This window comes from Pangasianodon hypophthalmus, chromosome 26 (assembly GCF_027358585.1).
Source record: "Pangasianodon hypophthalmus isolate fPanHyp1 chromosome 26, fPanHyp1.pri, whole genome shotgun sequence".
NCBI classification, from domain to species: domain Eukaryota; kingdom Metazoa; phylum Chordata; class Actinopteri; order Siluriformes; family Pangasiidae; genus Pangasianodon; species Pangasianodon hypophthalmus.
The window spans coordinates 3,029,240-3,043,280 of NC_069735.1; the positions used below are offsets into that span (position 1 = coordinate 3,029,240).

Consider the following 14,041-nt stretch of genomic DNA (forward strand, 5'->3'; position numbering starts at 1 on the left):
CCTTTTTCTTTTCATTTCTTCTTTCTTTCTTTCTTTCTTTCTTTCCCTCTTTCTCTCCTTTGTTTTACCTTTTTCATTCATTCCTTCCTCTTTCTTTCTTTCTTTCTTTCTCTTTCTTTCCTTCCTTCCTTCCATGTTTTACCTGTTTCATCTCTCTTTTCTTTTCTTTCATTCTTTCTTTCTCTCTTTCTTAATTTTTTTTGTTTCTTTCTTCCATTTTTTCTTAGTTTCCTTTTTTCCCTCTTTAACCTATTTCCTCCCTCAATTCTTTCTTTCTTTCTTTCTTTCATAATTTTTGTGTTTCTTTCTTCCATTTTTCTTAGTTTCCTCTTTTCCCTCTTTAACCTATTAAGTCTTTCCTCCCTTCCCTCCCTCCCTCCCTCCCCTTTTTAACTTTATTTTCATTCCTTCCTCCGTCTTTCTTTCTTTCTTTTTTTACCTCCCTTGTTTTACCTTTTCTTTTCATTACTCTTTCTCTGGCTTTTTCTTTTCCCGCTCTGTTGAATATGGAGCAGCTGACTCTCCGCTCTGACTCTGAGTTTGACTGGGAGTTTGTGTTTTCTCTCCTTGGCTCTTTACCCCTGCGAGACTCTGTCCATTATCCGATCTTTTGAAGTTCGCACTCCGCCGGCCGGTGACTAACAGCCACCGTGGAGAACACAGAGAATGAAAAGAGCGTGGTGGTCTCTGAAGACCGCCCGTCCGCCCGGCCCGGCAATCTGTAACGAGCAAAACAGAATCTGCATAATTGGCGCGCGTCTGTGCGCACACAGCTGTCACTTCCTCCTCAGGTAATGAATCACTGCCTGCGTGTAAACAACAACAGGGGCGAGACGCAAGGATTTGGCAACCGCCAGCTCGGGGCCTTCAGAGCTTAATGAGTTTGAGAGTGATGAAGAGATCACACAGCAGCTAGCAATTAGCAAAAGAGAGGAGAACTTCACAGACGCCATGAGCCGTAGACTGTATCTTATACACGAGTCTTTCTGTTACTGAGCCTCGGGTCTACAACACACACAAACACGCACACACACACCCTCTCTCTCTTTCTCTCTAGAGGTTAGTGGTGTGGGGCTAGGGTATAATTGAAGTTATATCAATAACTCACCTTATTATTTAGAATAAAAATATAGCATGTCTTTGAGTTCGTAGATGTGGGCATGTCATTGTGTCCATATATGGAAATAAGAACGAGTGTGAAATGTCGGCAGAAGTGTCACAGTCGGCAGAAGTGACTAACAGCCACCATGGAGGAAAAAAAAAGAGTGCTATTGCTAGCTAATTTTCTGACATGAGCTAACTTGACAGGATCTCTGAAGGGACTTGAGGTCATGCTAATAAATGTTCATTAGCTTCACTCCTTATGTTAGCTAGTTAGCATATGCTAAACTGACAGGATTCCTCAGAGAAATTTTAAGTCATGCTCATAAATTTTCATTAGCTTCACTCCTAATGTTAGCTAGCTAGTTAAAATATACTAAACTGACAGGATTTCTGAGAGAATTTTAAAGTCATGTTTATAAAGGTTCATAAGCTGCACTGTTAATGTTACTCAACTAGCATAACATATTTTAGCCTGACAGAATTTTGATAAATGTTTACATCAATAAATGTTTTATATTAGCTATATTATAAATATTCATGAATTGTTAATGTTAGTAATGTTAGTGTGCTAGCTAACATAAATTAACCTGACAGGAGTTTCATAAATGTTTATATATTTACTGCAATGCTAGCTCTTACCTGCGCTAACCTGACAGGTTTCCTGAGATGAATTTGAGGCCAAATTCATGCATGCTCTCAAGCTTCACCATTAATGTTAGCTAGCTAGTTAACATTAGCTGTATTCATGAATGTTCATGATTGTCACTGTTAATGTTAGTAAGCTAGCTAACATATGTTAACCTGATTGATTTTCATAATTGGTTACAAATATTTATTACAATGCTACCTCTTGCATGAGCTAACATGACAGGATTTCTGAGAGGAATTTGAGGTCATGTTCGTAGGTGTTCAGAATCTTCACCGTTAATATTAGCTAGGTAGTTAACATTAGCTCACCTGACAGGATTTCTGAGAGGATTTTTAAGTCACATTCATAAGTGTTTATAATCTTCACCGCTGATGTTAGCAAGATAGTTTACATTAGCTGTATTCATAAATGTTCATGATCGTCACTGTTTATTTTAGTAAGCTAGCTAACATAAGATAACCTGACAGGAGTTTCATAAATGACAGGATTTCTGAATGGAATTTGAGGTCATATTCATAACAGTTTCCAAGCATCACCGCTAACATTAGCTACGTAGTTCACATGAGCTTACCTGACAGGATTTCTGAGAGGAATTTTAAATCATATTTAAATTTTAAATTATATCTAAATGTAGCTAAATTATGATAATCCTAACCCTGGTAATAATGCTAAGCTTAGTCTTAGGACCCATATGTAAACCTTTTTAAGTGAAAGCCTTTTTTAAGTAAAAGCCTTTTGACCAGCCTCACACAACTGCTATATTTATCATTTCATCACACACACAAACACACACACACACATATTAGAAGGAGGAAGGCAGATCCAGTGTTACACTGATTTAATTAGAGTAAATGGAGGCCATTTCCTAAAGCCAGGCCTCCTCCCTGCACACACACACACATGCACACACACACACACACTAATTTCATGCCGTGCTACAGATATACACACACACATCTCCCTTTCCTCTTGTCACATTCACTTTCAGATGCACAGACGCCATTTTCTCAGTTTTATATTCTTCACTCAAAAATGTGTGTTCATCATTTTTTTTTCCCACATGAACAGCCTTCTCTTGTGGTATCTACAACATTTTCCAACCTACTTGACAAATCAGAACGTATTATGTGTCACATTGATGTTTTTTTAATATGGTTGAAGCCATAGAAGTTGCGTTAACGGCTATAGTTTTTATCCAAGCAAAGTTTTTTCTTCGTAATTTATCAGCACATCTGAGTTAAACGTCTGCATTCTGGATAGTTCTGTCTCATGTCCTTGTCTGCCTGGGCTTGCTTCATTTTAACGGTAGAGAAGATACGCTGCTAATGGGATCCAGCCAAGTATATGATAATAACACTGTGGTTATTTTTGCTTTAGATACGTTACATTGCGAATGTGAGAATGTTTCATCATTCAATATATTCTTACCCTGAATGCTTTTCAAGCATTATGTGTATACCGTAGACATTTATTAACATGACACTTTATATAAAACGGTTCACCAACTTCATTCTTTCAAGAATCCACTTTGCGGTAATTAAAGCTCTGTAGTTATTTAATAAAGTATTAGCCACATTAAGCCAACAAGCTTTTTTTCCTCCTCAGTGAGAGTTTGTAGACTTTGGAGAGATGCTGTTATCAGAATGGAGAGAATAATTGGTCCGTGTGGAGCCCAGATATGAGGAATTTATTCAACAATTCAGAAGCCCCCAAATGCTGTAAAATGTAATTAAAGGAATGTTTCAACAGCTCTCGGTCAAGTTATTAAAATGTGCAAAAATAGTACCACTACTCTATGTGAGACCAGAATTGTTATCTAGCTAGTATTTGGACAAAAGTGAAAGTATTAAAAGTGTGACAAATTAGACGAAACTTGTTAGAAATACAGGTACCGAACAGGTTTTATGGTAGAAACTTTTGAACAGCAATTAATGCTAGGTTTAACGACGATGAAATTTTCCTCACAGGAAGTCTTTCCTTAATTATTTATCAAGATATCTGAGCTAAATGTTGACGTTCTGAATAATTCTGGCTTGTTTCCACTGTCACCATATCTTTACATTGTCTATTTAACACTTAATGGCTGTGTATTAGCTCCTAAATTGTTAAACTCAGTCATTAGCAAGCTCTTATGGTGAGCGATCATGTAGGCTGGTTTATATTATGGTTTGGTTGCCACCTGACTAGCTAAGAATTAGCCAATAACTTTGAAGGCTACTTTAGGCTACATTCAAATTCACCGTGTTTACAAAATGTTTCCATGCGGACGGCTCCCACTTGTGGTAAAACTTTTCAGACAGGACCAAGTTCATGCTACGCTGACGCAAAAACCTACTTACGTTGGTTTTGTGGTCAAAGTGTAATTAAAGATAAGCATTTACTAACACAGCTGAGGTAAATGTTGATGTTCTTGACAGTTCTATCTCATTTCCACTTCCACTCTGACTTTGTGCGTACACGCTAGCTAGGTAAGTCTTAACCTCAGTCACTAAGTAGCTTCTGCTTGGTTTCAATATTTCCTAGTTGCCCAGCAACAAGTGTTCATCTTCCCATGATGAAATTCACACGTTTCTTATGAATGCTCGATTACACTCAGTATACTCTCACTTGTTATGTAATCTTATCAAAAGATGGTTTTATATTCACACACACACACACATACACACACACATACACACTCATCTGTCATGAGCTCCAGTGATCATTAGCTCAGAACGCTAGCTCTGATTAGCGCTGTAGCGTGTCAGCTTTCACATTAGTTGCAGATCAATGAGCTTGGATAAAGCCTCAGATTCATCACTCTGTAGTGCACGTTTTCTCTTCTACACTATGTACTGCATACTAGTCTGCACCCAACACCCTACACCCTACACAGTGAGGGTAGTAGAAAGGTCACCCCTTAATAACCACATTCATTATACCTATAAAGTCTAATTTTCTCTCTGGCTCTTTTGTGTTTGTGTGTGTGTGTGTGTCTGTGTGTGTGTGAGATGGACAGAATCGATTGTGAACGCTGTAAATGGCGTGAATGAGTTTAGAAAGACGTTTAAACCCGGGGAGGAGAGGCACTAAAGGCTGAAGCGTGATGAGTCATACTCAGTTACTATAACCCGATTCATGCTAATGCTGCGCTAATGTCATTTCCCTGTCACGCTCCTGAGCTAGACACCCAGTGACAGTGTGTGTTTTTGCTTCAAAAAGGCGAAAGTAGTTGATGCTGTCAAAATGTACATAAACTGTGTATAAATATGACATGGAAAGATGACACTCTTGCAATTCACTGTGTGGCGCAAAACACCCAAAATGGAGAAGAAGCCATGTAGCTAATATTAGCTGACAGGAGACCTTAAAAACAATCCCATGTTTCATTTCTTTAGATACCGTAAACTAAAATTAACTCACTAGTGTGAGACAGTTTAAGCTAACACTGCGTCACCATACAGCATTTTGCTCAACATTAGTGGTTTTAAATAACATATTATAGGTTTCCATCACATTGTTTCCCATCTGAAATCCTACTCCATTGATTCCCATTCCTCTTCCAATCCCTTCTAATCTGCCTCTGTCTTTCTCTCTTTCTCACTTTCTCACACACACACACAGATGAAGCTGCAGAATTTTGATTGTCTGATATTGGAGCTCTGGCTAGTAATGTTAAAAAACGCACACAAGTAAAAACCATCAGTGAACCATGTGCAGACACGTACACACACACACACACGCCCATGAAGCTCTGATTCATGACTCTGCAGCGTGACCAGATGTCGACCCTCCGTTCCCATCACACATACACAGGCCTGCTGTTAATCATGCTAACAGGGATAACGTGTGTGTGTGTTTATAGAGACTCCTCTACAGTACAGTGTTGAGTCTGTAATAAATCAGAGATTTATAAGGGGTCAGTCTTCCTGTAGACCAGACTAAATCCTTGACTAACACAAGCTAATAAATCCTAAATAAATCCTATTTCAGATTAGTCAGAATTTATTCTGGGGTTTAGTTCTGCTTTAGTCACAGTTTAATTGTGAGCAATTATTTAGTCAAAATTATTTTTATCCAGAAATTCTTCTTGTAGCCGTCACTGAGAAGCTTTATGCCACTAGATCAGCCAAATTGTTATGAGTTCTCATCCTCCTCAACCTTCCAGCGGCCTTCTATACAGTCAACTGTAAGACTCACTTGTCCATCCTTACGAGTGAGTCTTGAAATTCTTGACACAACATGGCAATGGCTTGCTTCCTACCTGGAGGGAGGGTCACATCAAGTGACATGGAGGGGATCCACAGTCTGCTCCATACAGATTCTCCACTGGCATCCCACAAAGCTCAGTGCTTGGTCCTCTTCTTTTTTCCCTCTGTACCTGCTCTCTTGGTGAGCTCATATCACTCATGCTGATAACACTCAACTCACCCTCTCCTTTCCTCCTTCAGACTCCCATGCTTCTACATGGATCTCAGCTCATCATGGATGGTAGCTCATCATCTGAAACATAATCTGAGCAAAACTGAGATGCCGTTCATCCCTGGTGAAGCGTAACCATGTCTTGAGATCTTCTTGAGCAAATCTTATATCTCGCCATCTGTCACTGCATGCAACCTTGGTGTAACCATGGACAACCAAGTCTTCTTCTCACCTCACATTGCTAAACTGACTTGCAGGTTTCTCCTTTAGAACATCAGGAGGACCCAGCTATTTCTATCCACAGAGGCCAATCAAGTGTTTGTTTGTCATTTTGAGACTGGACTACTGCAACTTACTCCTGGCAGGTCTGTCTCTACCAGCTATTCAACCTCTCCAACTGATCCAGAATGCATCTGTTCTCCCACACTACCCCAGTCACGAAGCCAAAAAGAGACCAGCATCAACCTACCTTAAAGCACTTATCACACCCCACACTGCACCACACTCCCTCTGGTCCTCTAGCACTGCTCAACTGGACCCACCTTCTCTCAGGGTACAAGGAAGACATGCATCAAGACCTTTCTCTGTCCTGGCACCCAGGTTACAGAATGAAATTCCCTTAGAAGTCTGAACAGCCGAGTCACTGGCTGTCTTCAGCACTTTGTTAACATGTGTTTTTCATATTAAACTAACCTCCAACACAGGGATTTTAGACTGATGGCACTCTTAGTACCTGACCTTGTGAACCAGTATGAATAAGTGTGTTTTTTGATAGGGACTTCAAAGCACTTCTGTAAGTCACTCAGGATAAATTTGTCTGCCAAATACCTTAAATGTAAATGTAGATTGATTTTATTACAATTTAATCTGGTTTTAAAGAAGATTTAGGGTTTAAGTCAAGGGTAATACATGTTTTAGTTATACCTTTGTCAGGGTTCAAATTGGCTTTATTCCAGGTTAAATTAGGGTTTAATCATTATTTAGTCGATAGGATAAATCAGAATTTAGCATTTAATCTGGATTTTGGTCCAGGTTTAAATTAAGGTAAATATTTATGTCTGGTTTGTGAATTGATATGGGTAGAAATTTTACAGGGGATTTTGGCTTAATTTGTGAGGGGATTGTGGGTTAATTTGTGGGTAGATTAGGGATTAATTTCGAGTTGGATTGGGGTTAATTTGGAGATGGATTAGGGGTTAATTTAGGAGTGGACTACTGTTCAATTTGGTGGTGGATTGTGGATTATTTGGAGGTGGATATGGGATTAATCTGGAGGTGGATTTGGGGTTACTTTAGGGATGGATTAGGGGTTAATTTGGGAGTGGACTAGGGGTTCATTTTGGGGTTGATTAGGGGTTAATTTGGATATGTATTGGGGTAAATTGGAGTGGATAAGTGGATAGAATAAGGGGAGTGGATTTGGTGCTGGATTGGTCTTGTGTGTCTACTAGAGTCATGACAACTGACATGAGTGCATGTGACATGTAGGTAATGGCCTTTCCACACTCTCAATTAGCCCACACAGGCCTATTAATTACGTGCACACACACACACACACACACACACACACAGATAAAGAGAGTATTTGGCAGTAGAGATGTGGGGTGGATTAGTACAGCTCTATTACCCATTAGAAGAACTCCAGTGATGCAGTGCATGCTGGGAAAAGAAAGAAACAGGAAGTTCTGAAGTGTTTGTGTAACTGATCTGCTGAACTCCGTATTGCTGACGCAGCACCATTTCACATCCACACCAGCTCACTGTGATTCCTATATTAATAATTTATATGCAAATCATTTATAATTTACTCACGCTTAGATCGTACATAGTGTGTGTGTTTGTGTGTGTGTGTAAGTTATCTCTCTGAATACAGATTGTGATGTTCATCCTTCACTCTCTTTATATAGATGTGTGTGTGTGTGTGTGTGTGCACGCATGCCTTTATGGATGGTATGTCAAATGGAGCTTACAAATTTGCACCATGATTCACAGTTTTGAGTCTCTAAGCTTAATTCTTTGAGTTATGATTCAATTCCCTGAAATTGATTCACTTTCTTTCTCTCCCTTGATTTTCCAATGCCTTAGTTTGATTCCTAAATTGATTCCTGGTCTTCAGTTTCTTGGGTTTGATTCACTAAGGCAGAGTCCCTGATCTTGATTCTTGGAATTTGGTTTTCTGAGTTTAATTCTCTGAGGCTGATTCCAGGGATTTGAATCACTTTGATTGATTCTCAAATTTTTCCCACCTATTCCCACCTCATGCCCAGTATTCCTGGGATAGACTCCAGATTCACTGCGACCCTGACTGGGATAAAGTGGTGACTGAAAGTGAGTGAGGGAGAGTGATACCCTGAATTTGAATCTTTTTGTTTGATTCCCTGAGTTTGGTCCCCAGAATCTAAATCTCTGAGTTTGGTTTCATGAATTGGATTTTTCAGGTTTGATTTAAATTCCTTAAGGTGTGTCTGTGTGTGTGCGCGCGCTCTGTAGAGTTAATGCCTTAGTAGTGCTGTGTTTTGTTGTTTATTTTGATTTGTTCTCACTTTGTTGGGGATTTGGGGGGCAACAAGGCATGATCTGATGAGCTGCCACCGGGGTATGTGTGTGTTTGTGTATGACATGTGCAACATAAAATGCCAGCGGTGCAGACAAGCGATTAGTGTGAAGGAAGAAAATGAGGCGGAGATGCTGCTGGTGCAGAGAAACCCATCCCTCTGTCACACACACAGGCATAAATGTGATGAGTTAGAAATGCAATAGTATGCTCAGTGGAGTGTTTAAGGAACTGCGTGAGCCTCTGTATGTGTGTGTGTTTGTGTGTGTGAGTGTGCGTGTGTAATTAGCTGAAGGGGAAATTGTATTTCCATTGTGTGTAATGAGAGCATTCACTCACACATACAGCAGCTTCTGTTGATTAATCCATTTATTTTATCGGCACTTCCTGTTTGTTATATTTTCTGTCATAAATGGATGAAAAGATATGAATATGAATGAAGATGTAATAAAATTATAATTTTAAAAACTGGATCAGTAATCAGGGTAGAGTCTTCTCTTTGTATCTTGGATCAGAGTTTTGTTTACAGCACAGCGCTCATTAATAACAGTTTTAATTAACACACTATACAGTGTAGCGTCTTTCATACATATGCGGCTCAGAGTGTTTTACAGTCTGTATGAGTACTGCAATAACATTTCTGTACTGATGTGGACCTGGTGACGTGAATCCCCATAAAGTCCAAGCAAGTTTGTTTCCCTGGATTTGATTCCTTATGTTTGATTCTCCAATTTTTTACCTGATTTTGGTTAACTAGTTTTGATTCATGACTTTTGTTCAGTTTATTCACCTTAATTTGATTTTATGATTTTAAATAATTAAAAATCATCCTAAAATATTTTGTTCTAATATAATTCACTGAGTTTGATTCCTTGTGTTTTCAGAGTTCAGTTTTCTGAATTTGATTCTCTGAGATTCAGTGAGTTCAATGTTCTGAGTCCGATTCCCTAAGCTTGATTCCTTGGGTTTAGTTTGCTGAGTTTGATTCCCTGGGGTTAGTTTTCTGGGTTTGATTCCTTGAGGTTAGTTTTCTGAGTTTGATCCCTTGGGTTTAGTTTTCTGAGTTTGATTCCCTGGGGTTAGTGTTCTGAGTTTGATTACTTGAGGTTAGTTTTCTGAGTCTGATTCCCTAAGTTTGATTCCTTAAATCTTATTCCCACCCACCAGTCGGCTCTCCCTCTCATACGACAGCTACCAGCTGAGAAGGGTGACTACAAATACATGCTTCCTCTGAGACACCTGAAGCAAGCTAACCGCTTCTTTTCAAACTCCTGCTGCATTATAGGGAGCTGTAACACACTCGGAAGATAGCGCCTTCCATGTGCATGAGCTCACAGACACTCATGACTGTCTAGTTTGATTAGATTGAGAGAAAGGGGGGAGAGAGAGAGTATACCCCTCCCACCCAGACAGCACAGCCAATTTTGTTCTCTTGGGCTCCTATCTGTGGATGGCTGTGTCATCATCTGGATTCGGACTTGTGTTCTCCAGAGACAATAGGGTGAATGCTTTTCTGTTGTGCCACAAGACACCCAACTTGGGTTTAGTTTTCTGAGTTTAATTCCCTGAGTTTAGTTTGATTCCTTGAGGTTAGTTTTCTGAGTCTGATTCCATGAATTTGATTCCTTGGGATGAGTTTTCTGAGTCTGATTCCCACAGTTTGATTCCTTGAGTTTAGTTTTCTGAGTTTGATTCCTTGAGTTCAGTTTTCTGGGTCTGATTCCCTGAATGTGATTCCTTGGGTTCAGTTTTCTGAGTTTGGTTCCCTGGGTATTCAATGCAGAATCCACAATATTGTTTTTCAGAGTTTGATTCTCAGATTTTGATTCCTCTAACTTATTCACAAGCTTTGATTCTCTAAGTTTAATTCCCTGAATTTGATTCACTGAGTTTGATTTGCTGAGCTGGACTCCTCAGGTTTAATTCCCCTCTGCATTAAGGTTCAGATATGTGATGTTGTATCTAGTTTTTCCATGTGATTCACTGAGGTTCCTCTTTGTCTTGCAGAGTTCTTCCTGGAGTTGTTGGACAACTCGGAGAAGTCTCTGAACCACATGTTCGTCCGCACCTACGGCAACCTGTTCATGCAAAACTCAGAGATCTTCGAGGACCTGTTCTCGGAGCTACGGCGTTACTACACAGGAGGGAATGTCAACCTGGAGGAGATGCTAGGCGACTTCTGGGCCAGGCTTCTGGAGAAGATGTTCCAGCTATTGAACTCTCAGTTCTCCTTCACAGACGAATATCTAGAATGTGTGAGCAAGTACACGGACCAGTTGAAGCCGTTCGGAGACACACCGCGCAAACTCAAGGTCCAGATCACACGTGCCCTCGCTGCCGCACGCACCTTCGTCCAGGGACTCATGGTGGGACGGGAGGTGGCCAATCGTGTGGCCAAGGTGAGGCAGAGCTTATTGTAGCATCCAGTAACTACAATAAGCTTAAAAGCCTAGCTAAATGGATAGATAGACAGACAGACAGACAGATAGCGAGACAGACAAAAAGGCAGACAGACACTGTCTCTTTCTCTCTCTCTCTCTCTCTCTCTCACACACAAACAAACTTGGTTGTATCTCACTCTCTGAATCAGGTGTGTTTTATGTGACACTCGTCCCTGGAGGACCTGTGTGTCTGTGATCGAGGGATGTTTTCAGGTTACTCTGTACTTCCTGTTTCCTGAGTGGAGTAGGGCATAGGGAGTAGGGCATGGGGGGATTTAATCAGGTTGCTGTTTATCAGGCTGACCTTTAGTGTGGTGTTTATTAGTGCAGCCGTGGCGGGGATGGATCAGAGCTCTGCTTTATCACAAAGCACACATACACAATAAATCACACCATCAGAGGAAACACACACACACACACACACCTACAATAAACACACTGTCTGAAGTTTGTGTTCAAGTCTGTCTATGGCACTACATGTGTAATACTTTAACATAAGATTAATGCATTATTCACAATTTGGGACACAGCCTATGACTGTGTTTATAACCAGTGCCATTTCAATCTCTGCGTGAGCTGCGCCTCAATTTGCTAAATGGCACAATGACCTATGAAGACCTTTTGTGGTGGGCTATTCAGTGAAGTAATAGTGATTTGGGTCATAGTCCATTATTACATTTATAAATGTGGATATGCTATATCCCAAACCACATACTAGTACACTAAATATCAGATCCAGATGGTGTACTTCCTGTAATGCCTGCTGTATATGCTAGATAACATAGGGTGTATATGCCAAAACAATGCAACGACTACCTAGGGCCACGTCCCAAACCATGCACTACTTTGCTAAAATAATATAAATGTATGAAATGCACTAATTGCTGTAACTATAGTAACATAGGGTAGAGGAGTACTTTTTTGTCTCAAATTGCACCACTAGTGCTGAACAGGATATCAAACTATAACATTTCATGTCTGCCATGTTCATGACCTGTGGCTACATCTCAAATCGTCATATAACCAACAACTAATATGGTAAGATTTGGAGCTATTAAGACATCCTGTTTAGACATCAGAGGCAGTTTAGGATGTGGCCCATGACAGTGCAATGTCAGAGAATGTGTGTTTTTCAGTCTCTCCATAGGCTGCATCCCAAAACTGCATACTTCTATACTTGAAATTGTAGATTCACTTTGGTGCATACAATTTAGCAAGGGGTCTTAGTAATCTAGGTAAGCCAAAGTTACCATGGCAACTGGACACTGCCTGTGGCTGTGTCCCAAATTGCCACTTACGTGCTGTGACTATAATCTGTGGTTTGGAGCTATTTCAACATCCTATGTAGTACATTAATGGCAGTTTGGGACATGACCTAGGACTTTCTGATAGCGAGTGTGTGTTTCTTGGCTGGTGCGATTTGACGCCGTCACCTTGCAGCTGATGGAAACACAAAGCCATTTGATAACTTTTCAGAAGTCAGGAAGTGATTAATGCTCTTATTGAGACACGGCGGCGTCATAAACATGAATTTAAAAGTGACAGCAGCAGAGCAAGGAGCCACACAACTCACCGCTGAATGAGCCAATCACAGCACAGCGCCTGTAACGACAGTAATGGCAGGCGTCTTTTATCTGTCTCTTTGGAAAGCGAGGATAATGGCCATTAAGAGAAGTGTCCTTGAGGAGCAGCGTTTATTAGAATGCTGCCGAGAGAGAGAGAGAGAGAGAGAGAGAGAGAGAGAGAAGTAATTGCTTTCATGTCCTTTCCAAAATGTGTTTTGAACATTTTCGAGACTGTGTGTGTGTGTGTGTGTTTGATGGAGGTAGTCTGTCTGCCTGATAAAGTGCTTAATAATGTCTATGCGATATTTAAACTCTGTAGTTCAATCATTTGTGGGCACACACACACACACACAGATATAGATATAGATATATAAATCTTCATGTTTAGCATTTAAGGTCCTGTGCTAGTGTCCAGAAGGTGATTGCAAATCCCAGCAATGCCTCTGTCTGTGTAATACTAGATTCTGAGATGAGGTAGCGCTTGTCGACTCACTGCAGCACGTTATTATCCAGAATTCCAAAACAAATTCCATACAAATGTCTATAAGCAGTTAACACTAAAATAAGGCAAACACCTAAATGATGAAGCATTTACTCTGTGTTCTCAGGACCCAATGTTCAAATGACTCTGGGTACATACAACACTGGGAAAAAAAGAAGAACCTTTGGTTGTAGAGTCATATATATATAGATCCCAGGGGACAAAGGACATAGGGAACATTGTGGTCTAGGAACGTAGATCTCTCAGAAAATGGAGCCCTGAGAACATAGACCACTGGGAATATAGAACCCCTGGACTAGAAAAATTAGGGGAGCATAAGGGGAATATAAAGCTTTAGGAACACAGTGCTCAAGGAACATAGAGGGAAATTCAGGCCCCATGGAACAGAGGACCCTGCGAATATAAGGCAAAGCATAGAGGCCCTGGAATATATAGCCCTGGGAGCAAAGATCCCTGAAATTATAGGGATCTGGGTCTATAGGGCCCTACGAAAAAATAGGACCCAGAATAGTATACAATTCTGGGAGTATAGAGCAAGGACTTTGGAAACATAGGGACCTGAGGAAAAAGACACTGGGAATATGGTTCTCTGGGAATATAAAGCCCTAGGAACACGGAGCTCAAGGAACATAGAGCCTTGAGACAATAGAGCTCTGGGAATTCAGGCCCCAGTGAACACAGGACCCTGGGAATATAAGGCAAATCATAGAGGCCTTGGAATATAGCCCTGGGAACAAGATCTCTGAAATTATAGGGATCTGGGACTATAGGGCCCTACAAAAAAAGGACCCAGAATTGTATACAATTTTGGGAGTATAGAAAAAG

At 40.4% G+C, this 14,041-nt stretch overlaps 1 protein-coding gene across 2 annotated transcripts in view; it reads left to right on the forward strand.

Moving 5' to 3' along the window:
- Positions 1-14,041, forward strand: part of gpc6a (glypican 6a) — a 139,992-nt gene that overhangs the window by 66,515 nt on the left and 59,436 nt on the right. For both annotated transcript variants that reach the window (XM_026928953.3, XM_026928956.3), the window contains exon 3: positions 10,716-11,107. In XM_026928953.3, coding sequence (XP_026784754.3) covers positions 10,716-11,107 — 392 coding nt within the window. The remainder of the gene's footprint in view (positions 1-10,715; positions 11,108-14,041) is intronic.